This window comes from Leptosomus discolor, chromosome Z (genome assembly GCF_034619465.1).
Source record: "Leptosomus discolor isolate bLepDis1 chromosome Z, bLepDis1.hap2, whole genome shotgun sequence".
In the NCBI taxonomy this organism is placed as follows: domain Eukaryota; kingdom Metazoa; phylum Chordata; class Aves; order Leptosomiformes; family Leptosomidae; genus Leptosomus; species Leptosomus discolor.
In genome coordinates this window covers 64295319-64323246 of record NC_141419.1, presented here as the reverse complement: position 1 = coordinate 64323246, position 27928 = coordinate 64295319, and the positions used below count along the sequence as shown (strand labels likewise).

The following is a 27928-nucleotide window of genomic DNA, read 5'->3' as shown; positions in this document are numbered from 1 at the left end:
TGGGTTTTGCTGATATTTTGTGAATTTTTTTTAAAGGAACACTTAAACTGGAGATTTCCCCAGCTCCAGAAAACCTTGGTTATTGTCTGACACCAGAGTTACTACCAGTGAAGCCATTTTCAGAAAATCGTAATCGTCCTCACAAAGAGATTTTGGAATTCCCAATTAGAGAAGTGTATGTTCCCCATACCATTTACAGGTAACAAATAACATATATTTTTAAACGTCTTAAGTTTCATTTTAAAAAATAATTGTGAGTTAGATTTTTTTTCATAAATAGAAAATAAAAATAATTCAAAAAATTGTTAAAGACTGTGAGTTAGGCTGATGATTTAATCTTACTAGCCGTTATAAGATAAAATGCCTGCAGTATGTTCTGTAGTGTACTTACTAATCTAATTATGTGGTCCTTTCAAATTTTTTCTAAAATGTCAAAAAAACCCCTCAAACAGCTCTCATTGGTACACATATATATATTTATTTTATATATCTCTCTCTATCTTTCCTCTTCTGTGTTTTTTCTCAGTAGATCTTACTATAATTTTTAACGGTTTTGGTAAACGTTTGTGCTAGGTGGTTTCTACTGATAATTTGAGTCATCAGAGGAAGTATTATGTTGCTCTCTGTACTTTCTCACCATGAACAAGGACTCTAGGCTATGTCATTTATTTTCTTAAATCTGTTCTATTCTGATTGTTTCAAGGAGACCAGAGTGTTCGCTAGCATGCAACTGAGCAATTCCTATAATTTCTTAGTGGTCTAGCATATCTGAGTCTCCAAGAAGAAATGAATATCAAAAGAATGTACTTCAACATGTTTGTGCATCTTAGTAGTGCTAGTGAGCAGTGATTGGCGACCCAGACAGAGGTCCCACGCAAACATGTAGGTGTCGAGGCCTCCAGCTGCAGAGAGTGCCGGAGCCTTGCATTTGCAGTGGAGGACTGTGGGGACAACACCTGTGTTAGATGTGAGCAAGTGAATCAACTGCTCAGCCTTGTGGCTGAGCTGAAAGAGGAAGTCAAAAGGCTGAGGGCTATAAGGGAATATGACAGTATGACCGGTGGAGTCAGACTCTTTCTTCCTTGGAACAGCCCCAACAGGCACACAGTGCTAAGGACACAGAGGGTTCCCTATCCTCTCTCCATCTTGCTGAATGTGATGACTTAGAGGATAAGGATCAGTGGCGACAAGTTCCTGCCAGGCACAGCAGGCATGGCGTCCCAATAGCTACTGCACTCCCCCTTGCAGGTTCCCTTGCAAAATAGATACACTGCTCTGCAGGGAGAATCAAACACCAACAAGGACAAAGGTTCACCTAACTTAGTGGTGTCACCAGTACGAAGTCAGACTAAGCCACCGATCAAAACAGCCTCAGTAAAGAATAAAAGGCACATACTTGTCATAGGGGGACTCACATTTGAACAGAACGGAAGGCCCTATTTGCAGACAGGACCCACTTCTTAGGGAAGTCTGCTGCCTCCCTGGGGCCAGGGTCAAGGAATTTAAAAGAAAACTTCTTACTCTGGTTCATTCCTCAATTTACTACCCATTATTAATTTTTCAAGTGAGTAGTGAGGAACTTAAATCAAGAAGTCCATGGGCAATGACAAAAGACTTCAGGGCCCTGGGTCAACTGGTTGAGGGATTGGGAGTGCAAGCAGTCTTCTCCTCTATCCCACCAATTGCAGGGAGTGATAAGGGTTTTGGCAGGAAGAACCATCAGATGAATTCTTGGCTTCAAGCCTGGTGTCACCGGCAGAACTTTGGGTTCTTTGACCATGGGTTGGTCTGTAAGACACCTGGCCTGCTAGCAACAGATGGGATTAATTTGTCTCAAAGGGGGAAAAGGATCCTGGGAGAAGAATTAGCAGGGTTTATAGGAAGAGCTTTAAACCAGCTTCGAAGGGGGATGGGGCTGAAACCAGGCTTGCCAGAGAGGAGACTGAATGTGGCATATTGGTGCTGAATGGTCGGTGTGCTGGTGTGTTCTTTCAGTCTAACATCTCAATTGAGGTGAGGGAAGGTAACCCATTCAGCAGCAAAAGCACTAGGCTTGTTGATGAGTTAGTAACTGTGGAAACGGTGGAGAATGATCAGGTAGGAATTAGGGCTTCTCTTCCCAAAACAGGGGCAGGATTGTTAGCTCAGCTGAAGTGCATGCATGCAGCATGGGCAATAAACAGGAGGAGTTGGAGACCATTCTGCAGCAAGAAAGCTATGATATAACTGCTGTCATGGGAACCTGGTGGGATGACTAACACAACTGGAGCACTGCAATCAATGGCTACCAACTTTTTAGAAGAGATGGGCGAGGAAGAAGAGGTGGTGGGGTGGCCCTCTATATTAGGGAGACATATGAATGCACGCAAATTAATGACAGTGATGATAGGGTTGAGTCACTATGGGTAAGAATCAGAGGAAAGGCAAACAAGGCTGATATTGTGGTGGGAATCTGTTACAGACCACCCAACCAGGATGAAGAGGTGGATGCAATATTTTATAAGTTGGGAGAAGTTTCATGATCACTACTCGTTGTTCTCGTGGGGGACGTTAATTTTCCAGATACCTGCTGGAAATACAATACAGCAGAGAGAGAGCAGTCCCAGAGGTTCCTGGTGTGTGTGGAAGATAACTTCCTGACACAACTGGTAAGGGAGCCAACCAGGGAAGGTGCCCTTCTGGACCTGCTCCTTGTGAACAGAGAAGAACTTGTGGGGGAAGTAAAGGTTGGAGGTCATCTAGGGCATAGCGACCATGAAACGAGAGAGTTTTCAATCCTTGGGGAAGTAAGGAGGGGGTTAGTAAAACTGCCGTCTTGGACTTCCAGAGGGCAGACTTTGGCCTGTTGAGGAGACTGGGTGACAAAGTCCCTTGGGAGGCAGCCCTGAAGGGTAAAGCTGCCCAGGAAGGCTGGACATACTTCAAGAAGGAAGTCTTAAAGGTGCAGGAGCAGGCTGTCCCCCTGTGCCGAAAAATAAGTTGCCAGGGAAGAAGACCGGCCTGGCTGATAGGGACCATTGGCATGACCTTAGGAAAAAAAAGGAGAGTTTGTGACCTTTGGAAGAGGGGGCAGGTCTCTCATGAGGACTATAAAGAAGTAGTCAGGCTATGCAGGGGGAAAATTAGGAGAGCCAAAGCCCAATTAGAAATTAAACTAGCTACAGCTGTTAAGGACGATAACAAATGTTTCTATAAATACGTTAACAACAAAAGGAGGGCTAGGGAGAATCTTCCTCCTTTACTAGGTAGAGGAGGAAACACAGTGAGAAAGGATGAGGAAAAGGCTGAGGTGCTCAATGCCTTCTTTTCCTCAATCTTTAGCAGTAGTTCCCTAGACACCCAGTGCCTTGAGCTGGAAGACAGGGAGGGAGGGCAGAATGTGGCCTTCACAATTAAAGAGGAAGTGGTCAGTGACCTACTACACCACTTAGATATACAAGTCTATGGGGCTGGATGGGCTGCATTCAAGAGTACTGAAGGAGTTTGCGGATGTGCTCACCAAGCCCCTTTCCATATCTGCCAGAAGTCCTGGCTAACTGGGGAGGTCCCAGTGGACTGGAGAATAGCAAATGTGACACCCATCTACAGGAAAGGCTGAAAGGAGGATACGGGAAATTATAGACCTGACAGTCTGACCTCAGGGCCAGGGAAGGTCATGGAGCAGATCATCTTGAGTGCCATCATGAGTCATTTACAGAACAACCAGGTGATCAGGTCCAGTCAGCATGGGTTTATGAAAGGCAGGTGCCGCTTAATGAACCCAATCTCCTTCTGTGATAAGATGACCCACCTGATGGATGAGGGAAAGGCTGTGGATATTGTTTACCTCGACCTCCGTAAAACCTTTGACACTGTTTCCCAGGGAATTCTAATGAAGAAACTGGCTCCTCATGGCTTAGATGACCATACACTCTGCTGGGTAAAATACTGGCTGGATGGCTGGGCCCAGAGAGTGGTGATCAATGGAGTTAAATCCAGCTGGCGGCTGGTCACAAGTGGTGTTCTGCAGGGTTCAGTACTAGGGCCACTTCTGTTTAACATATTTATCAATGATCTTGACAAAGGGATAGAATGCACCCTTAGTAAGTTTGCAGATGACACCAAGTTAGGTGGGAGTGCTGATCTGCTTGAGGGTAGGGAGGCTCTGCAGGAGGACTTGGACAGACTGGATCAATGGGCCAAAGCCAATTGTATGAACTTCAACAAGGCGAAGTGCCAGGTCTTGCACTTGGGTCACAACAAGCCCAGGCAGCGCTACAGGCTTGGGGAGGAGTGGCTGGAAAGCTGCCCAGCAGAAAAGGACCTGGGGGTGCTGGTCGATAGGCGTCTGAACATGAGCCAGGAGTGTGCCCAGGTGGCCAAAAAAGCCAGTGGTGTCCTGGCTTATATTAGGAATAGCATGGCCAGCAGGAGTAGGGAGGTGACCGTCCCCCCATACTTGGCACTGGTGAGGCCACACCTTGAGTACTGTGTTCAGTTTTGGGCACCTCAGTACCAGAAAGACATTGAGGTGCTGGAGAGAGTGCAGAGAAGGGCAACAAAGCTGGTGAAAGAGAATAAGTCATATGAAGAGCGGCGGAGGGAACTGGGGTTATTTAGTTTTAAGAAAAGGAGGCTGAGGGGAGACCTTATGGCTCTCTACAACTGCCTGAAAGGACATTGTAGAGAGGTAGGTGCTGGTCTCTTCTCACAGGTAATTAATGACAGAACAAGAGGGAACAGACTCAAGCTGCACCAGGGTAGGTTTAGGCTAGATATTAGGAAAATTTTTTTCACTGAAAGGGTTGTCAAACATTGGAATGGGCTGCCCAGGGAGGTGGTTGAGTCACCATCCCTTAAGGTGTTTAAAGGTCGTTTAGATGTGGTGCTTGGAGATGTGGTTTAGGGGTGTACTTGTGTAGGGAAGGGTTGATGGTTGGACTTGATGATCTCAAAGGTCTTTTCCAACCTGAATGATTCTGTGTTTCTATATTGGTAATAGCTAACTAGCAGTAATTGAGAATGGGTGTGCCACAGTATTATAGCTACAGAAATACCAGCTTTCTTGTGACCATTGTGTTACTGAAGGCCTGGAAGAGTGCTTATTACAACGGTAGTTGATGCAATTCTAAAGGACTTTTCTGATCCCTAACACAGTAGCTAGGTACTGAGTTGCAGTAGCAGCAAAGATGTGACTATCAGTAAGGAGTCACTGAATGAAGAAGCTGGAAAAAAAGATTTAAAGCTTACTCATTTCTTGCAGCAGAGATTAGCAAAGAGTCAGCCCTCCCACCTGCTCACCTGACCCCAGCCAGGAGGGGAGAAGGGGAGGGCAAGACTTGTGGTTCAGTGCAACTCAGAACTGCAAGGCTGCAGACTGATTTATCCTGGGTAGATGCTCCACACCTTCACAGGAAACTGCAGTACTAGTGGGGCTGTTGGTGACACCTGGATTTGGGTCTCAACTTTTAACGAAAGCAAAAAGAGGAAGTGGCATCTTATCTTATGATAATGACTTGCCATATGGTGTCAGAAGGGAAATAAGTAAGCGTGTTTGGATAGAGCCTCATTAGAAGTTTTGGAGGAGTTATTCCTGGGCCGTGCCGTGAACTCCTGAGGGCAGTTTCTTTATGCTCTTGGCACCAGAATGCTAAAATACAGGGTGTTACGGTACTTCTGTCTTCTCTGTGTATCAAAGATAGAAGTGAATGTCTTTTTTTTTTTTCTATCTTTTGTTTTTTTGCAGTTTTGGGGGGTTTTATGCAGACATTTCTATAGGGGAAGTAGTTTTTGTACAATTGAAAGTGCAAATGTAAATGAACTTGAGTAATGATGCCTTTTTTTTAAAAATTAAAATGTAAGATAGAATTTTAACTTTTTATTCATTGTCTGGCCCCAATAAGGAGTAGCATGTGTCTACTCCAGTGTGCAGCCTTGTAGTGTCTAAAGGTCTGCTTTTGAAAATGAAAAGCATTAGCAACCGCTGTGTTGCCCCATCGGAGCTAGAAAGAGAGTTGATGATATTCTCTCTTTAATTCTTACCAAGAACAGCCAGACATCTTGAATATCAAAGCCACCATGCTGAAAATTAATTTGTGCATCTACTGAAGCAAGTTTGAGTGTCTCCACACTGTCCTTCAGTTGCTAGAGTGTCTGTATTGAATACATACACCCACGTTAGAAGAAATGCTTCCTATAGCTCAACAGTTACACTCTTTGAGCAACAGTTCATACCCAGCATGCTTAATCTCATCAGGCTTTTGGGGCTCTGTTTTGATTTTCATGGTAAGTAAAAGTCATGGTGACAAAACAAAGTAGGGTCTATCCAGCCTAACTTGTAATGATGAAGAAAATATCTCTAAAGAATAATTGACTTCATTAATATTTACCTCAATTAGTGAATCAATGGTGATGATGCAACTGATAGGTCATAAGTAGTGTTATGCTGTAAGCTGGACATTCAATCAGTTAATACACAAATAAAACACTAAAGACAGTTAGTTGGATATACTGGAGAAATGGTAAAAAAAATGCAGAAATACTAGATCATGTTTCAACTGCCTTGTGACAGCGAACATGTTCGGAGTGAGAAAGGGGAGTTGCCAGCTGAAACTGTTAATGAACTCCAGCAATAGTTCTCCAGGAAGTCAGACAAGGTAGCTTCGCAAAGACCATGGAACAGCAGTCTGGAACTTGGTGGCGTCCAGGAAGTAACACTTGTGTTTGTGCAGTGCCATTGGAAACACCTCCTTTTCCTACAAGCCAGAATCACCTAGCCACGTTTGGATGCTTTTGCCTCGCAGTCGTGCCAGTGCTCTGTTTGATGAGCAAAAGTGTAGTTAGGGAATGTAGGCCAATGTGTTTAGAATCATAGAATTGTTTAGGTTGGAAAAGACATTTTAAGATCATCAAATCCAACCATGGACCTAACACTGCTGAGTCCACTACTAAAGCATGTCTCCAAATGCCACATCTGCACATCTTTTAAATACCTTCAGGAATGGTGACTCAACCTCTTCCCTGGGCAGCCTGTTCCAATGCTTGATAGCCCTTCCAGTTAAGGTATTTTTCCTATATCAAATCTAAACCTCCCCTGACACAAGTTGAGGCCATTTCCACTTGTCCTATTGCTCGTTACTTGGGAAAAGAGACCAACACCCACTTCAATTCAACCTCCTTTCAGGTAGTTGTAGAAAGTGATAAGGTCTCCTCTCAGCCTCCTCTTCTCCAGACTAAACAGCCCCGGTTCCCTCAGCTTAATTTATGTCACACAGTTCTCCTTGCTTAGTTCTCTGCATGGTGGATATTGTTTTGAGACTCAGATTAAACTAACCTATGCAAAGTAACTCTGAATTTGAATAGAGCCAGATATTAAGTGTTTCATGTTATTGTATTCCCACTCCTCTAATCTGAAAAGTAGAACCATCCTGTCTTAATTAAGCAATGTGCTAGCATTTAGTCATAACTGAGTGTCATGGCCTGCTAGTGCGTTATGGGTGAGTGTTTCCTAATTTTTGATTACAAGTTTGCAAACCAATTTGTGGCATTTTTTTTACCAGTGCTATAGATTTAGATATTAAAGGAATGAATAATGGAGAAAATAATTGCCTGTTTCCTGTTAACGTTACCAAGAATGTAGGAGATGGTTACATACAGAAATGTACTTGAATAACAAATAAATGAAAACTTACAAAAATACAGGCTGGTAAGCTCTTACTGGCATAATTATACCTCTGCATATGTCCAGACAAATGCTAATGAAACATCTGGCTTCAGTTTTTCTCCTGAATGTTTTACAGAAATGCAAAGATTTTGTTTACTTGGTGAGTTTTTTTGGCCAATGTAAGATATTACAGAGGAAAAAGTCTTCTTTTTTTCTAAAAGCTTTTTCCTCTGTAACAGGAGAAGCAGAGTCTTCTGTTATCGTCTCTGAACTTAGCTGTTGCTAGTTTTAATACTGGTGTAATGCCATTATTTTGAATGATGCTATTTCTGACTTATGCTAGAGGCATCAGCCAGTCCACTTTCTTAGTGCACTGTGAAACCGAGCACCTCTTTTTTTTATGTACCTCCATTTCTTTAATAAAAATAGTTTTCCAAAAATGTCAAAACACTCCAAGATTTATTTCTTTCAATACTATTCTATTTTTAGTAGAAAAAAATCATATAATTTAAAGTTTATAATTTTATTTTCTCATTAAATATAAATGAAAATGATGCTGCTTACTGCCACTATGAAATGTTGATGCTGAAGAAGAGGGATTTGTCCCATCACTTCAGCAGTAGCTCAGCTTAACCAAGCACCAGAAGTCCTGTCTGATAGGGGAAGTGCCTAATGCTTAGGGGATTTTTGAGGAGTGATGGTGGGGAAACCTTTCCTTTGCTGTTTTGTTTCATTTAATTGCAAACAGCTTGGCAGTGTGCTCAGACTCGCTGTAGTCTGCAGTGTGAGCTGGAGCCCTTCTGCTTTTCTGGTAATCATCCTACTCCATGCTTGACTAGTTTTGAGCAAGGAAAGCCTATTGGTGTATAATGGTCTGTTATTCCCTACTGACATCACAGCGCTACCTACTCCTTTCTGCCTCTCTGCTTATGGGATCTGGAGTGAGCACGGTACCCCTGCACGTCTTCTCCAGGGCTGTTGCTCTAATTTTGTGCTGGTTAGAGATGCTAGCACTTCTAACTTCTTTTTCAGAGTAAACAAGGTGGAGAATAGTGTAGCACTGTTGGGCACAAGTGCAGGAAACAGCTTAAGCTAGTACTACAGTTTCAGAGAGAGATGTGGGTGTGTCCTGATTTATTCTGCTCCTTAGTACACATGACTTCATCCCAACACAAATAGCTGGCTGCTGTTTTCCAAGCTCTGTAGTCTTTCCTGAGCATCTATTATGCTATCTCAACAGTAGGAGGTTTCATGGAAGGTTTCCTAATTTTTCTTTGCATTTTACTCAGTTAAAAATAACTTTGTCAAGTACTGCATAACAAAGCTGAAACAATGAAAACAAAAACGTCACAAAGAGGATTCTGGGAGTGGATGCCCCTCTCCCATAGGCAGCTTGTCACAGTTTTTTGAGATGAGGTACTATACCTGACTCCTTATAACAAAATTCATTCATTATATAATACAGAGAGAAAAATGCACCAGCATGGCATGGTGATTTCTGTGTAGTCACTGAGCAGAGACTGAATAAAATATGGATTTGTCTAAAGTTCCAGATGAAACCAAAGCTTTTAAAGAAATACGTAATTGTTCTTTTAAAAAATATACCAAATGCAAGTAATTTAATTAGAGGGGGTTTTTGGGTTCCTCAAAATATTTCAGTTAATTGTAATTTGATATCATACATTAGATTCTTGCAAACTATTTTCAGCAGACTCTTAAGCAAGTATAATTCAAAAAGCAACAACAGCATTTTAAAAAATCTTGACAATTTGGTGTCTTGAATAGGTGCTAGCTCTCTGTGTGAAAATCATTAGTGTAATATCTGCTTTCACATTCTGCTGAGTACTTTTCTACTATTTAAAATGTATCATATACTGATAAATACTGTGTTTTCCCTTTCAAACAAATCTGATGTTTTATTTTTGATGCCCTTGTTCTTTGGCTTCAGTATTGGTTTGTTCTTTGGTTTGTTCTTGGATCTGCTGTGTGGAAACAAAAGAGCGGTGACAGCAAGAAAAATCCTGTTAAGGAAAGCTTTTAAAACAACAGAAAGTAAATGCGAAGCATTTATAATGTATACCAAGTAAGATAGTGGTCTTCTCTTTTGCAAGAAGCTGAAGTGAGTCTTCCAGAGACCTGTAGGAATTAAAGGCTGAAATTAACATGTAGGTGTGTTAGTTCAATCAACTTTCTAAAGTACAAGGAATGTGGGACCGAATGGAAGTTCTTAAATCCAGTTCCAGTTCTACCACTGACTTTCTGCAAAGCCTTGGCTTATTGATTGTTTCTCATATTCTCCAACTGCACATTCACAACCACAGCAAGATACCTACCATACAGGAATGTTAGCAGGTTTAGACTAATGTTTATACACTATGTTCAAACAATGCTGGGCATTTTTGTTGTGGTTTAATTCCCCAAACTTGAAGCCATTTTTTCCCACTTCTTTTTCCCTGTCTTGTAAAGGGTATCACTACTGCTTCTTCCTTTAGGATGTAGACGTAAAAACACTTCATTATCTAGCACAATGGCTTCCCAGAAAAATTGAATTGCTTTTTAATCATTATCATTAACAGTCGGTGCAACACTGAATGCTCACCTTCCTCTCAAGAAAAGCTGTAACTGAAAACACAAAAGACATGAGTAGTGTGTGGGGCCTACATTTCCAGATGGTTGTGAATGAAAGCATCTTCTTCACTGATTTGATTTTGCCACAGCTCCACTCCAGAAGGCAGTGGCTTATGCTTTGGTCTTGCATAAATGTCTTCAGAAAAATGAAGCTACGGTGATCGCTGATATTGCCCCTTGTTAGGTAGTAGGGTACTGAATATTGTCCTTTTGTAAAAAGCTCACAACCAGGACTTTTAGAACCAAAACATTCCTTTCCAAGCCTGCAGATCATTTTGCTAACCTCAGAACACTGTGCTTTCTCCTTCGAACCATTTGTCTGCTTTTCACTGGAATGAAAATTCTCCAGTAACATCATCCAAGAATTGTTAATAGTGGTGGATCAGTGGTAGTAGTAGGTGGCTTCCTTTTTGGTAAAAACAAGTAACTTCTTTAGTTTATATCTGGAGGGCACTTAGAGGACATAGGTTTTCTAACTGGATTTTTTCCCTCTTGCTTGATAAACTTTTGAGGTGCACAGTTTGGAGAAGAGGCATCACTCAACGGAAGGGCAGTTGTCAGTATAGCTTCCGGTCTCCCAGGTCAGGATAGGGGAGTGTGTAAATGTGTCAGCGAGACAACTAAAGCAAATCCAAGTTCCACCTGTGGACTTCTAGCTGCAGAGATCCTGCGTGCTCCTGAATCCTATTTAGGCATTTTCAGCTGAAATTTTAGAATTGCAACAAGAAGATGCTGGTAAATATGAAATATTGCCTCACATTGTCTGACACATGTTACTTCAGGGGGCATGTTACCAATATTTTGGGAAGATACGGTATGCTATTGTATTTATTAACGGTCCTTCGCTGGGTCATTTATTAATTAAATATATCAGGAAAAACTTATCTCGCCACAATTCTCAGCTGTACCACCATATTTCAGATAGGTTCGCTATTATTTGTAAAATCTATTGTGTCAGAAATTTTACTCTTTGATTAATTTGTATTCAATTATAATTTTGGGATAGAGGTTTACCTCTGTTTACACAGCTGGAGGAATCATAGGTTCTGGGATGAAAAATTATGTACAAAATACAGCTCTATGGTATAGTTACTGTCTTCCTTTTTTCAGCTTTTCATACTTCATTCAGGCAACTGGATAATGCCTTATGTGTGACCTACCATCTTGTTATTACATTGATGATGCCATAGTTGATACTTGGAGGATATCCGCTCATTTATCCATGTTAAGAAAACTGCCAACTCAGGATTCAATAATACTGGAACCAGCAGGGGAAGTGAGGGTATTATCAGTGGAATGGTGGGTTTAGTTTGGTAAAGGACAGCAAAACATGGAGGACAGAGACATCAGAGGGTGGTATAATTCCTTTGATTTTCATATTTGAAAAGCTTAAAATCATTTTAAGAGTAACCTCAAAAAGTTCCCTACATTTATTTGCATACTAGAAAATCAGTATGATAGATAAGAAATTACTTTGTTGGTGATTTTCATGATTCGCAAAATCTCAGATATTTGCCTTTGGTTTTGGTTTTCAAAAGCATTATGTCATTGATTACTTGTTTGCAATATTTGTTATTTGAAGTAATGGTAGGTCAGTTCAATGGTGTATAGTGAATAACTATGAGTCCTGGAGAGAAGGACATTAAAATTTTAGTCTGACTTGACTCTAAGCTCTAGGTGACATTTAGGTTTAGAAATATCTATTTTCTTGTTGTAATTTTGTGATTTGAAGCTGCAGAAATCTGATGTTTTGAGTCAGCCTTCAACTACGTTCCTCTGGCAACATTTTTTTTTTGTGTTGACTAAAACTTTAATAGAAAATTTATTCAGGTTTTCACACCAATACTAATGGACAGAATGCAGTGACAGTCACTCTCAGCCTGAACTTAATGAGAATCTGACCACTGAATCTTTAGTTCATTCCTAATTTTAGCAACATGAGAAAAATCATTCAAACTATTATCCAAATTATCCATACTAAGATACAGAATATATGACACATGTACATCCTCTTGAACGTGACACGTTGAAGTTCCATCATTGTGCCATTTGTTCTAATCAGTGGTTGACTAGAACAGGTTTCCATGTTTGGTAAAGTGTTTGTGATTTACATTATAATTTTCAACAATTTTTTCTGAAGATTCCCTGCCCAACAAAAGTGTAGAGGAATCAACAAAGGTTCTGGAAATTATAACTAATGTGTGTATCAGTTTTTGTTTCCAGTGCCATAAGTATTAAATGGCAATGATATCTTATCAGTCACTGTTCACCTGTAGAACATTTGTGGTTTCTATCAATAGTGACTATTTGCACATATATTTGCTTTTGCTGTGTATGGTGTTGTAATCACAGTCTACAACGAACATGTCTAATACTCATTTTGAGATGCACTTGTTGACACCTCACATGTTGTGTAGTTTAGCAAGGAGAAAGATTTCATTATGTTGCAGATATGCACAACCAATAATTACAAACAGGAATATCCAATGAGAAGGCTCACAGACCTGAAACTCTGCATAGATTTTATTTTGGCAGAAGATACGTCTGCGTTGCTTTGGCCATGGGAATTGATAAAATCACTGCTGCTAAGTCCCATGAAAGTGTAGGAAGGTCAGCAAATTCGAATGAGAATTACTGCATGGTGTCCTGTGTCAGGCTAGTGGACCATTAGCTTTCCCAGCAAGTAACTGATCCTGAAATAGCCTCTTGTCTTACCATCCCGCTGCTGGGTTAGTCTCCAACCCAGAGAAGCTTCCTGGATCCATGCCTGTAACGGGTCTGCGTGGCAAGGTTTTGGTAGCCGGGGGGTTACAGGTGTGGCTTCTGTGAGAAGCTGCTAGAAGTTTCCCCTATGTCGGATGCAGCCAATGCCAGCCGGCTTTAAGACGGACCCGCCGCTGGCCAAGGCCGAGCCCATCAGCGACAGCGTTTTTCGCCTCTGTGATAACGTATTTAAGAGAGTGAAAAAACCCCTTGTTGTGCAGCAGTAATTGCAGCGAGTGAGAGGAGTGAGAATATGTGAGAGAAACGTCCTGCAGACACCCAGGTCAGTGCAGAAGGAGGGGGAGGAGATGCTCCAGGCGCCGGAGCAGCGATTCCCCTGTGGCCTGTGGTGAAGACCACGGTGAGGCAGGCTGTCCCTCTGCAGCCCATGGGCGGTGGAGCAGATGACTGCCTACACCCCGTGGAGGGCCCCCACGCCGGAGTAGGTGGATGCCTGAAGGAAGTTGTGACCCCGTGGGAAGCCTGCACCGGAGCAGGCTCCTGGCAGGACCTGTGGCCCGTGGAGAGAGAGGAGCCCACGCTGGAGCAGGTTTGCTGCTAGAGACCCCGTGAGGGGGGCTCACACTGGAGCAGTTGGTTCCTGAAGGACTGCACCCCATGGAGGAGACCCACGCTGGAGCAGTTCATGAAGAACTGAACCCGTGGGAAGACTCACGCTGGAGAAGTCATGGAGGACTTTCTCCTGTGAGAGGGACCTCACATTGGAGCAGGGGAAACGTGTGAGGAGTCCTCCCCTTGAGGAGGAAGAAGAGGCAGAAAACAACAGTGTGATAAACTGACCCTAACCCCCATTCTCTGTTTTCCCCCCTGTGCTTCTAGGGGGAGGAGGGAGGAAAATCGGGATCAAAGTTATGCCGGGGAAAGGAGGGAGGGGTGGGGGGAAGGTGTTTTAAGATTTGGGTTTATTTCTCATTACTCCTGTCTGAGTTAATTGGCAATAAATTACATTTCCCTTCAGTCGAGTCTGTTTTGCCCGTGACAGTAAATGCTGAGTGATCTCCCTGTCCTGATCTCAACCCCACAAGCCTGTTGTTATTTTTTTCCCTCTCCCCTGTCCAGTTAAGGAGGAGGAGTGATAGAGTGGCTTTGGTGGGCACCTGGCGTTTTGGCCAGGGTCAACCCACCACAATGCCTTATTCAGAACTCTGCTGTCCTGTGGGACTCTGGTCTCAGTGAAGTTGAGTGCTCTGCCATGGCTCTTGTAGACCCATACTGACTCTGAATAGCTCTTTTGCTTTTTGTAAGCACATGTGACCGTATCTGGAGGTAGAGCCCTACACTTTCTGTAGAGGGAGTGAGGGGAGAAGTTTAGTCACACTGACCAAAAGCTGTGACATGTTTGAATTTTTCTGCTCAGTGCAGAGTCTCAAGGGAGACACAATGCCTCCTGGAGCTCACCACATCCTTATGGGCATGCTAGCTGTCCTGTTATTTGCAAGACAGTGTTGTATGTTGCCCAGAAACCCCTGCTAACTGCCATGTGGAAATGCTCCTTATCTTTGCTTCCTCTCAGGCTTTTGGAGGGTACAGATGCTCTTATGCAGACAGAAGCACTTATGCAGTGGTCAGCAATGGGTCTACAATTCATGCATGTGTGAAGGAACCTTTTTTGATCATCTCCCCACCTTCCTGCTTTAAAAAATCAGTCATCACTTTCATCTCTGCAGGATATCCAGAGTCAGCATTTGCCTCTGTTCTTCCTCAGTGCTGATGGGTTTAATACACATGTAAGCAAGATCTCTAAAACTGCTTGAGCATAAGTGGCACAAGCTTTAGCTCTTTGGTACAGTACTTGCTGGAATAATGCTTCCTTGGTTTTGTAGTCAGCAGAGAGCTCTCTGTGATTTTACATATCTTTCATCTCATGTCACATCTAAATGCAAAATCCAGTGCTCAGGGACATTATATGGATTTGTGACATCTTCTGCTGGGCTGCAGATTAATGAAGCAATGACTTGATTATGCAGTCTCCAATACATGTATTTCTTCACCTCTGGCAGATGTAATATTGATAACACCCTTCATTTAATACGTCATTCTCCCAAGCATAATTCAGTGGAGGTTACCAATATATTTCTCTCTTTCACTTAGCTTTTCCTAATATCATCTTGGAGAGAATTTGGCAGAGCAGAAATTGCATTTGAGAAGGTAAGGAAGAAAGTGCATTAGTGTGGCAGGCAGGAGTACTACTCTGAACAAAGGGAAAGGCAAGTTACATGCTTGTTTGTTTGCCAAGGCATGCAATGGCCCACGTAGCATTTGTTGGTTAGCAAAGTAGCTTGGACTGTGTAGATGAAGGGTATTGTCACGTTGTGACACATGGCAATAAGGAGAATCAACCACAGTTTTCCAGCTGTTGGGATACAACAAATGGAATATGGACTGTCTGACTTTATGACAACACCGTCCAAAGCTGCTCCACATTTTCAGCTGAGGATGGCTGAGGAGATATTTGTGATAAGGGCAGGGCAATTTTGTGTGTAGCTCCTGACTATCACAGACAAAAAGAAAGCATGAAAGCCCATGAGTAGTTCTGACTGTCTCTCATTGGAAGCCAGTATGCTTGCACCGACACTAGTCTTATTCCTTACACTCAGAGGACAAACAGTGAGAATCCTATACCAGATGGGGAAAATGAGACATCAAATAGACATAATCGTGATGCCAGAATATGTGCAATCCAGGTCTAGCTGAACTCTTAAACTTGCCATAGACTTCACTGGAGAAAAAGCTTCCTGTTAGCATTTTGACTCTTCTACCAGAATTGTTGGGCTTTGAACTGAGAAGACCATCTATGGTGCCACATTCCCTACAGAAATGAAAGATGCTTTTTAAGTTTAATGATCCGTCCATGTACAGAAGCTAGTAAAAAGCAAAGAATGCTGTATTTTAAAGCATTATTCATATTCATTACTAAAAAATGTCAGTTTCTAGAATTATAGTTCAAAATTTCTTGTTTATATTTACTCAGGTTCATTGATACTGCTTTTTGAGTTGTGTAATCTAGAAATACATGCCATTTTGTTGCTATAAGCTAGGAATGTATGAACTTCTGTTGTTGGTTTTGTTTGCTGATTTACTTGTTTTTGTCACATCTGAGTGATTCCTTAGCCCTTCCAAAATCTGATTCTTCGCAGCTGAGAAGGGAGCTGCTTTCTTGAGAGATTCCTGCTTTTCATTACATCAAGCAAAGATATTCATTCATTTGTAATGTGGAATTAGACATTTCGAAAAGTAAAAGATAGGAAGACTGCCTTCTGAAAGACATAGCTTACTGTATGAGAATCCTTCAACACTGGATATTCTACATGTCACAGCAAGAACTTACCTTTTTCTTGTGAACTTTTCAAATGGAGTTCTGGCAAAGCTTTCACTATCTAGGTGGAATTGAGGGATAGGAAGAGGAATAAGCAAAATGCTAGTTTATGCATATCATTTTGAAATGCAAATGCTTGCCATTTACCCATTTTATTCTTCCTTTTCTTCCAGAAATCTCCTCTATGTTTACCCTCAGAGGCTGAATTTTGCTAATCGATTGGCTTCTGCAAGAAACATTACCATCAAGATCCAGTTTATGTGTGGTGAAGACCCATCCTGTGCAATGCCGGTAGTAAATGCTGAGATTTCTTAGCAGACTTCTGGTTACATGCATTCCTGGGGAACTTCTGAAGAGATAACTCATTGTTTACTTCCCATCACCACAGTTGCTAGTGGGGCCTTAGGAAGCCCAACTTGTGAAGTTTGTCATTATCAGAAGACAGGGCTGTAGTCCTTACAACAGGAAAGACCTGTCACTCAAGTGGAACAGAGGCCTGTTGTATTAAATCAATGCCGTGTTGGAAACTCTAATGGTAAAATTCACAGAGCTTCAGAGACCTTTGAAGAATGATGTAGTCCATCTTCCAGTGTAACTCCTCTGCATGCACTATGTGTACGTGAATGCTCAGGTGTAACACTGGAAGTTAGAAGTTGGGATTTTCATCGCCTGGATCTGAAGGATACACAATCGTGCAGTGTAGGTAGAGTTTTCCGTGTTTGAAACACAGTGTGTATTAGGGCAGGTCTGTGCACTAGTAGCAGAGCAGGCAGCACTGTCTATGTTCAGGTTATTCAACATTTCTGATTACAAGATACTCTCTTCAGCTTTACCAGGCTTCAGATGTTCAGTTTGAAGTGCTCTAACCTAGATGTCTGCTTCAGCCTGATCTTTTTGGGAAATTTTCAGACAGTGTAATTGGCTGTTTGAGAATGGCATTGGGATAAAATCTTTTGTGATTTTATGTGTTAGAGGTGGAAATATGAGTGGAAATACTACTTTGAGGAACTTTAATCCAACAATATGTTGGAGCAACGAGTGACATCTGACCAGCCTTTATCAGTGTGCTGACACTGCACAGTGCATACTTTGCAGCCTTATTCCACATCAATTCTGGAACTGAAATCAGAGCATCAGTGCAGTGTTTTCTCAAGCCATGTTTCTTCCAGAGCTGGAGCTATGCCATGTGAATGTAACACCATCTTTTACACAGTGGAGTGTCAGTGGCTCTGGAAATGACCCCTGCTCCATTTTCCTGGTGTTTTACCCTGAATGGTGTGTGGGGAAGATGCTTGGTAATAAGACATTTGTGTCAACATGCAAAGATAAAATTAAAGAGTCAATTTTGGCCTTCAGGTACTGTCTTAAAATTTATATAAGATGATGACAATTAAAATGCTTTAGACCTGACTGTTGTTACTTTCTTTTCTTCTTAATGTAGGTAATTTTTGGGAAATCTTCAGGTCCAGAATTTGTGCAAGAAATCTACACAGCTATCACATATCATAATAAGTAAGTATTGTTACTATTTTTATGACTTGAGAAGTATTAAACATGACCTCTTTGTATAATTCTTAGCCTACATAGTTCATCAAGGATTGCTGGTACTAATCCATTTTAAACATACACATTTTATGTGGATTTGTCATATCTAATTTGGATTGCTACAGGCATCTACATAAGTGACCATTGTGTAAGCGACCGTTGCTTTTCTTGTTTGGAGCTTTTCAGAGCTTAATTGAAGGTTAAGGAGCAGGAGCAGGAAGCAGCAGCACAACTTTGTAACAGCATTCACTTTGATAAAATCATAGATCTAAAAGAGCTGAAGGGGCATTCTCGTTACCATGAGTGTAGACTTGGGATTTAGGATTTGCACAATAAATATGCTGAAACACAAAATTAAGATTGACTGGTTTTGAAAGTATAGAAATAGGTGAAAGCTGAAACATTCCAGCTGATACCATCTATGCCTTCCTTGATTAAAAGCTGTAGATAGTCCATAAGTATAGCTGTATGTATGTGCTTTGTTCAACTCAGCTCTGAGGCTGTTTTCAGGATTTTTACAGTTTTTATAACTGTAGCATCTAAAAGCCTACTGTCAAATTTGCCTTCTGCTCGGTCTCATATTGTAAATGTGCTTGGCATTTTTTTTAAACAGGTCCCCTGACTTTTATGAAGAAGTGAAAATTAAGCTGCCAGCAAAACTCACAGAGAAACACCATCTATTGTTCACGTTCTATCACATCAGCTGCCAGCCAAAGCAAGGAGCATCTGTGGAAACCCTTCTCGGGTATTCAGTAAGTTCCGTGTGATATATAAGAGTGTGTGCGTGTATAATTATACATCCATTATACAAAAAGACTCTTTGCTTGTCAAGAATTTTGTCATATAGTCCCTTTCTGGTTATGGTAATACATCAAAACCAGTAGAAGGTCCTAATGTTAATTCACAGAAACCAGGTGCAGCCTGTGCTGTGTTACATCCTCATCCTGTAATTTTACATTGTTAAGTGTTTTTGAAGTTGATGAATTCACCTGACGCAACTGAAGATGATTATGCATCTAAATATTTGCCACAGCAGTGCTTTATAGCATATCACCTAATTCTGTTAGATTCTATTTATTGTAAAAAAAACCCTAAAACATATGCAGTTACAATTATTTACTGTTCTCTAACATGTTTATACACAAGGTAACAACTAATGTAGTTGTTTTCAATTAGGTTTTATATGGCATATTGTTTATGTTTTAAAATATCTTTTACCCAGATCAAAATTAAAAACCAGAAAGAATCCGGAAGGTAAAATGTAGTTCTCTTGCATTCATCATCTTCATGTTGAGACTAGCATGTTTTAGCTTAAGAAATACATATGTAGAATATTCTCTTTAACTTTTCTTTATCAATCATTATTTTTAACTGGAAAGATTTTAAAATAAGAGGAAAGCATAGATGATGATGATATTTCAGATTTGAAAACGTCCTAGTGCTATGGTCAGCACTTGAGATGTGGGGCCAGACGAGTGCTTTCAATGTGTTCCTGCTGTGAAGTTTCTTATTTGTTTTTTGATCCCAGTACTGAGAATCCTTTCAAATGGGCTTTCTTTTATAGGCACATATAGTCCAACCAATGTCAATGGGATTGGTAAGAAGTAAATAAGTTTGTAGTTCAGGAGCAAGGCTTGACATAGGTGAGGACTTAATTGTCAAGCTTCTGTTCACCTAAATACAAAATATTCTGCCTTGTGATACTCAAATGTACAGCCTCTTTCTGACTTGAGTAGGAGAAAAATCAAGTGTGTCCAAATATCAGTACACAGTTATGATGAGTTATTCTGACCTTAATCCTCGTGGTGACCATGACCAAGATGTTCAGTTTATCCTTAGCAAAAAATTTAACTCTGTTGATGTGCTTCAAAGCCAAGGATCAGTCTATTCAACATAATGTGATTTTTTAAATAAAAACATGGACTCTACTAAATCCTTCTGGTAGCACTTATTAGAAAAATGTATGTCACACATGAAAAGCTCAGTGTTCATTTTCTTCCAAAGGGGTGGTTTGTAAAGCAGTCTTGTATATTTTTCTGCAGTAGCTATCAGTGAATTTAAAATGCAAATAAATTACTGTTGAATGGGTTAGAGCAGAGAAGTTTGGGTCAATATCTCATTTGTTGTTTTGTTCACTGTACATAACAAATTAGATAAATAGCCCTAATCATGTGTAGTCATGAATATTGCTGTGTTTTCCTTTGTTTCAGTGGCTGCCAATTCTATTAAATGACCGTCTTCAAACTGGACATTATTGTCTCCCTGTTGCATTGGATAAGCTGCCTTTCCACTATTCAATTCACTCTCCTGAGGTAACAAAGAAAATTATGAAAAGATAATATTTTCCTAACGTAGATGAACAGCATGTTTTACCATCTAACATTGCTGCCTGCTTATAGACAATACCTCCTTTTTCTACTTTAAAGGGGGAAAGCGCTGGAGAAAAATCTAGTTCTCATTGTTACTAGTGTTATTATTATTATTTTATATTGTTATATTGTGGTTTTTAAAGTTAGTTATCCAAGCAAATCTTTGTAAATTGTCTAATCAGGGATACATTTGTTTAGAGGGTGTCCAAGTCAATAATTTGCTTTCTTCTACAGGATGATTTGCTCATTTTTTGGTGGCTGTGTGGGAGAGGGAGGAGAAATGGAATCAGGTGCTGCTATTGGAGCAGGAAACTGTGCCCTCTGAGTAAATATGGCAAGTAGGAAACTGTCCAGAGGGTCACCATGGAGTGCCTTTGACAGTGCTTTAACTGGGAACTTCTAACCTTAAAAATATCCTATGAGAAGATGTATATTTGCACTGTCTGTGCTAGGCATCCAGCTGAAGTGCTCTAAATTTCCCTGTTCAATGCCATCAACTTCTCTCCATCTAGTCTATGAGAACAAGAAGATGCCTAGCTGTGGTCCGCTGTATGGCACTGAATTTCGATATCTAAAATGAAGTGAATAGCGTGAATACCCTGTAGACCCCTGTGTAAACAGACTTTCTATTTGATCGTTAAAAGGAGAATGATGACCCCCGTTATTTATTTTCCATCACAGAAAGTTCCATCTCAGACACCACCTATTAAATGGGTTGAAGGACACAAGGGTGTTTTCAATGTTGAAGTGCAAGCTGTTTCATCTGTTCACACTCAGGTAATGCATCAGAAGCAACACACAGCTGTACTTTCATTTCAGAAAGAATTCAGATGTCCAGGACGACTTAGGGGCTTTATGAAATGGAGACGTTTAAGGCCACACAGGTTTAGAACCAACTAACAGCTATGGAAATAACCTGATATCCTCAGTGAATTAAATCCTTTGGTGAAATGAAATCTGTTGGTACAAGTGAACAAATGAACATTCTCAGCAGCAAGTTACATCAAGCAATAGGCAACCTGATGTCCTCTCAGCTCAGCAAGGGTCTGCTTAGGCTGTGTTTGAGATATTGGCAGGGCACAGTGCCAGTTTCTGCAGTCTGCATCTTCTGTTCTGCAAGGGTAGTTTGAACAATGTGTCCACATCTGCAGAGACCTAGCACCTCTCTGCCTCTAGGGACAGGTTGTACAGACAGAATGCCTTAGAGAGCTCAGCCATCAGTGCCATGTGGTGTGGGGACACAAGCCGAATGCTGAATGAGAACTCTACGATTCTGGTCATTTAAATGTGGTAGGAAATTGGAACTTTGCCCATCTTTTTGGAATACTGGTTTGAAGCAGAGCAACTTTATTTTGTTTCTGCTGCTTTACAGTGTCTCCTATGCATTATCCCGTTCTAGTTAACCCTGATAGCTATATCCTTACAGCTGGGGACCCTCTGTCTGAAGCAGGTCCATCACACCTTTGCAGCTTGCCTTTTAAATACAAGTAAGGTATACTCATAAGGCACATAACTTGTATGTAGCTGGAACTTAGGTGTGGGTGGCAGAGGGAATATAGACCTATGACATGATGGAGTTTTATCAGAGAGAGGGAACATTAAATGAAGCAATCACTTTCGTGAGTGCTTTAGCTTTTCTGCTTTTAATCTGATCTAACCAGAGTCTGAATTTGAGCCAGATGAACAGGAACAAACAAAAGGCTGTGACAGCTGCTTTGCAAATTGATCTCTAGGGCTAGCCACCACTGAAAGCCAGAAGGGTGAAAATATTTTCTCTCATCCCATCAGATGGGACAATCAGGCTTTGCATAGCTAGCAGCAGCCTGAACTACATCAACTTTGTTGACTGTGAGTGCACTGTATTTGCAGGACAATCACCTGGAGAAGTTCTTCACTCTGTGCCATTCTCTGGAAAGTCAGGTGACATTCCCCATTCGACTGATGGACCAGAAGATTACAGAGGCTACACTGGAACATGAATTGAAACTCAGCATTATCTGTTTGAATTCTTCACGTCTTGAACCTCTTGTCTTGTTTTTACATTTGGTACTAGATAAACTTTTCCAGCTGGCTGTACAGCCCATGGTCATAGCTGGCCAGACAGGTATTCACTGATGCGTGGCCTTCAAGTGGCAGTGGAAGCAACCTAGACCTGTGGGGGAAATGATTGCTAAATATCCAGTCTTGGGTTTAGTATTTAGTCCACTTCAGAAAGAGTTGTACTTCTCAATGCACAGTTTCACTGCACAATTTAATCAGGTTTAACTGAGTTTCTGCCTTCTCTCCTTTTCCCCCTACATATAAGACTCTCAGACTCTGGTTAGGAGGCATGTGAAATTGTAGTAGTTTACATGATCTGGAAATACAGGTCAGAAAGTGAGTTGTGGTTTAACTTCCTTTGGAATTCAGTTGTTTTGCAAGGAAAACACCAGCAAAATCACTTACCCTGCAGCTGACATTGCTGACTGCATCATATCCTCTGCCCAAATATCTTCAGACAAAATTGGGTGAGCACAAAAACAGAGAGGGTGTAGTAATGCACACAGATTTTTCTGTTACTGAGGCTGTCAGTTGCCTATCACATATGTTAACTCTGGACAGAAGGCGTACTTGGAGACAGTGGTATAGTTTATTTCCTATCTCATTTTGGTAATCAACACATCATCCACTATAATATTTGTGAATTACAAGCCTGCTAGCTTGCATTTGTCAGCTGGAGAGTAATGAGTCTTGGTGTTCTTCAAGTAGGTATTTTGTACGAAATTCATGAGGGCTGCTAGAAATGGTAATTAGCAGTTATGGTCTGCTGTTATGTAGCACAAAGTGATGGAGTAGCAGTGATTGGGTTGAAAGTCAGTGGGTTTACTGAAGATAACTGGATATTGGCCTATGTAGACCCTGGGTCTGGTCAGGTATAACAATTGCTGTGTAGAGCTCTGAATTTGTTAAGGGCTGAATTAAGGCATGTAGGATCAGTTGTTGTTGGTACAAAGAATGCCCTCACCTAGTTATATTATACCCTTCAGTGCTGAGACTAATTCCTGCCTTTGTTTCACAGCCAACTTCTCACAGTTTGCGTTTGAATCTGTGGTTGCAATAGTGAACAGTCTCCACAACAGCAAAGACCTGAGCAAAGACCAGCATGGGAGGAACTGCCTCCTGGCATCTTATGTCTACTATGTATTTCGTCTGCCAGATCCTCAAAAAGAAGTAGTCAAACCAGGTAATATTGGTGCAAGTGTTGAAAAAGTATTATTTTTTCTTGATATATGCTGTTCAGCATAGTGCTTCTGAGACGAGGACTTAGGGAACTGGCCTGTAAAACAGCGAACACAACTTCTCAGACCCAGACTGTATACTGTTTAAGCTTAGCACTGTTCAGATATATCGTTTTTCTCAGACGAAGGTCAGGGATCTCAGTGCTGCAAAGAGCAACATGGACTTGCCCCCCATAATTTCTACTCTCAGTCACTTATTTAAGAAACAGGGTTGAGGTGAGAGGACCACAGCTATATGCAATGCTGTAGCTTCATGAAGATCAAAGTGAGAGACATCTCCTAAGCTTAAGTTTTCTTTAGAGGAATTTCCTCCAGAAATTAAAATGTCCTTAAGTTGCCAATTTCTTACTGACCTGTACATCAGTAAACTACTTTCCATGCAAACTAACTTAGTGCCAAGTAGCACAGGGCCAAGCTCTGTCATCACATTAGGGATGTCATCAGCAGATAAAACCCTGTATGTTGGTCAGTAGGTCAAGGGAGGTGATCCTTCTCCTCTGCTGAGCACTGGTGAGGCCACACCTGGAGTACTATATCCAGTTCTGGGCTCCTCGGTACAAAAGAGTCATGGACATACTGGATTGAGACCAGCAAAGGGCCAGTAAAATGATGAAGGGACTGGAGCATCTCTCCCATGAGGAAAGGCTGAGAGAGCTGGGACTGTTCAGCCTGGAGAAGGGAAGGCTCAGGGAGGATTATCAATGTATACAAAGACCTGAAGGGAAGGTGCAAAGAAGACAGAGCCAGGCTCTTCTCAGTGGTGCCTCAGCACCAGAGGCAGTGGGCACAACCAGAAACATAGGAGGTTCCCTCTGAACATCAGGAAACACTATTTACTCTGGGGGTGACCAAGCAGTGGAACAGGTTGCCCAGATAGGTTGTGGAGTCTCCGTCCTTGGAGATACTCAAAAGCTGTCTGGATATAGTCCTGGGCAGCCAGCTCTAGGTGGCCCTGCTTGAGCAGGGGAGTTGGACCAGTTGTGGACAAAAAGTCCCTTCCAACCTCAACCATTCTGTTATTCTACTACAATCCATTGTGCTAAAGCCTATAGGATTCATATGATAAATTGCTATATATAAAGTGATTTAGAATCATAGAATCATAGAACAGTTCTGGTTGGAAGAGACCTTCAAGATCATCGAGTCCAACCTTTGTCCTAGCTCTGTCAACACCACTAAACCATGTCCTTAGGTACAATGTCTACCTGTCTCTTAAACACCTCCAGGGATGGTGACTCCACCACCTCCCTGGGCAGGCTGTTCCAATGCCTAACAACCCCTTCAGTAAAGAAATTCTTCCTAATATCCAGCCTGAACCGCCCCTAGTGCATCTTAAGGCCATTTCCCCTTGTTCTATCGCTTGTTACTAGGGAGAAGAGACTGACCCCCGCCTTGCTACAACTTCCTTTCAGGTAGTTGCAGAGAGTGATAAAGTCTCCCCTCAGCCTTCTCTTTTCCAGTCTGAGCAGCCCCAGATGCCTCAGCTGTTCCTCACATGAGACGTGCTCCAAATCCTTTACTAGCTTGGTAGCCCGCCTCTGTACCCTCTCCCGCACCTCAATGTCCTTCTTGTAGAGAGGGGCCCAAAACTGGACACAATATTCAAGGTGCGGCCTCACCAGGGGCACGATCACCTCCCTGCTCCTGCTGGCCACACTATTGCTGATCCAGGCCAGGATGCTGTTGGCCTTCTTGGCCACCTGGGCACACTGCTGGCTCATGTTCAGCTGGCTGTCAATCAACTCCCAGGTCCTTTTCTGCCGGGCAGCTTTCCAGCCACTCCTCCCCAAGCCTGTAGCACTGCATGGGGTTGTTGTGGCCAAAGTGCAGGACCCAGCACTTGGCCTTATTGAAACTCATGTAATTGACCTTGGCCCAGCGATCCAGCCTATCTAGATCCCTCTGCAGAGCTTTCCTACTCTCAAGCAGATCGACACTTCCACCCCGCTTGGTGTCATCTGCAAACTTACTGAGGGTGCACTCCATCACCTCATCCAAATCATTGATAAAGATGTTAAACAGGAGTGGCCCCCGTACTGAGCCCTGGAGGACACTGCTCGTGACTGGCTGCCAACTGGATTTAACTCCATTGACCACAACTCTCTGGACTTGGCCATCTGGACTTGGCCATTCAACCAGTTTTTCACCCAGCAAAGTGCATGCCCATCCAAGCCAAGAGCAGTCAATTTCTCTAGAACGCTGTGGGAAACAGTACCAAATGCCTTACTAAAGTTGAGGTAGATGATATCCACAGCCTGTCCCTCATGCAACAAGCAGGTCACCTGTCGTAGAAGGAGATCAGGTTTGTTACACAGGACCTGCCCTTCATAAACCTATGCTGACTGGGCCTGATCACCTGATTGTCTGGCATGTGCTGCATAATGGAACTCAGGATGATCTGCTCCATCAGCTTCCCTGGCACTGAAGTCAAACTGACAGGCCTGTAATTTCCCAGATCATCCTTCCGTCCCTTCTTATATATGGATGTTACATTGTCTAACTTCCAATCTGCTGGGACCTCCCCAGTCATCCAGGACTGCTGATAAATGATGGGCAGCAGCTTGGTCACTTAGCACCAAGGTCACTGTGGGAGCTAAAGCTACATAGATCCTTTTCTCTTTCAAATATTAATCTAAATCTCCCTTGAGGGATGTTTAAACTGATGTTAGGATATGCTAAAATCTCTGAACCTGCCTTCACTTGCCAAGTTCTTCATCTTAGAAAAAGTAAGGTCCATTGCGGAAGCTGAAAACTAGGTAATCATTTAGTGAAAATCCTGCTGGCAGTGTTCCTTGCTTCCTTGGATACTTTGAACATGGTGTTAAATGTTGTGTGTTGAAGGTGGTGTTTTGTGTTTAGGCTTGTGAACTTGTCTCAGTCTACAGCAAATTAAAAAAGGTTGGTGGGAAGAAGAAAGGGCTATTGTATTAGTGCTGCTGCTCAGGTAGCCATGTTAATCTTTTGTTAGTTCTCGTGCAATCATCCTGTGAGCTGTTGACTGAGAAAACATCTGCACCTTGTCATTCAATGCCTGTGTAATTTGTTAATGAAGCAGCTGGTGGTGAGATTTTCAGGAGCTTTATGCTGTTCAAAGTGCTGATGCTGTAACAGCACTAAGCAAAGCTATCTTGAATCTCATGTTTGTTTCATATATATGTCGTTTAGTCTTAGTTCAAACATCTTCCTATGGGCAGGTGCAGGCAGTAGTGCCATTTTGACAGAGTCTCGTTACTACACATTTGGACGCACTTCCGCAGTGTCTGTTGGGAGCAAACTTCTGCAGAGCCGAGTGATAAGCTGCAGCAATCCTGACATTGCTGTTACACAAACGACTGCTGATGAGGAGGTGAAAAACATCATGTCATCCAAGGTAAGAGAAGAAAGTCAAATATCTGGAGAATTGTATGGGCCAAAACCTAATAATACAGATTTGTTCTTTGTAAATGCACTGTATGTATCACCAGCAGCATTTGCTGTTTTTCTGATTTGGCATAAGCACATGTTAAATCCAATTGCTACTTTCTGATGTCTCTTATCAGTAAGGAGAGCAAGAGGTAAGAATTCTGTCTCTTGATTGAGGTTTAAACAGTCTGCAGAGGGATTTGGGTTTTGATGTGCCTCACTCTCCTGTTCTTCCTGACATTTATGTTCTGGTCCAGGCTGCACAGGGTCAGTGTGAGGAAGGACTATTGTTGATTACACTGGGGTCAGATTCACTTTCTGAAAGGGGTGAAATTGTCCTCAAAAGGCAAATAGTTTTCCTAAAAGGCACTGATAATTTATTCTTGCTTCTTTTAACTGTTTTTCTTTTGTTTTTAAAATTGCAGAGCCTGTTTGGTGCTCAACAGTTTCATGTTAAAAAAAAAGTAGGCAATTTATGTGACAGCAGCCCCATGATTTTATATCAGTTGTGGTACAGGTGCCATGGGCCTAGTTTGTAACTGGGCCTTTCCAAATACTTAATTCAACCACAGAGTGAAACACAAACTTCCTCTGTCTTTCTCATCCACAACTACATATGCCACCAACAGCTTTCAGGATAGAAAGGACTATGACAGCCAAGAAGCAGGATTTTGCTTCCCTGGTTGGCAGCTGGTGCTTACTGGCCTACAGCATCCCAGGCTCATCTCAGAGCTTTATGAGGATGGCTGTGCTCAGCTCTCTGGGGAAGCTAAACTTTAGAGTTTCCCATTCAGCAGGAGTTGGGCAGCTCTGCCTCTGACAAAAGCAGGATTTTTCCGCTGTGCAAGGAGCCTGCTCCTAGCTGCAGCCCTGGCAGAGCTCCACAGCAACATGTCTGCCGACCTCTGAACCATATCCCCCCTCCGTTTTCTTTGAGTGTTATGTATGTAGAATACTGCTTCTC

The 27928-nt window shown here is 42.0% G+C and overlaps 1 protein-coding gene across 1 annotated transcript in view; it reads left to right on the top strand.

The window, feature by feature from the left end:
• DOCK8 (dedicator of cytokinesis 8) overlaps positions 1–27928 on the top strand; it is a 77468-nt gene that overhangs the window by 12913 nt on the left and 36627 nt on the right. The window contains exons 12-20 of the mRNA XM_086479207.1: positions 37–199; positions 16544–16661; positions 17812–17882; positions 18529–18667; positions 20126–20227; positions 20966–21061; positions 22154–22388; positions 23343–23507; positions 26757–26932. Of these exons, the coding sequence (XP_086335333.1) occupies positions 37–199; positions 16544–16661; positions 17812–17882; positions 18529–18667; positions 20126–20227; positions 20966–21061; positions 22154–22388; positions 23343–23507; positions 26757–26932 (1265 nt within the window). The remainder of the gene's footprint in view (positions 1–36; positions 200–16543; positions 16662–17811; positions 17883–18528; positions 18668–20125; positions 20228–20965; positions 21062–22153; positions 22389–23342; positions 23508–26756; positions 26933–27928) is intronic.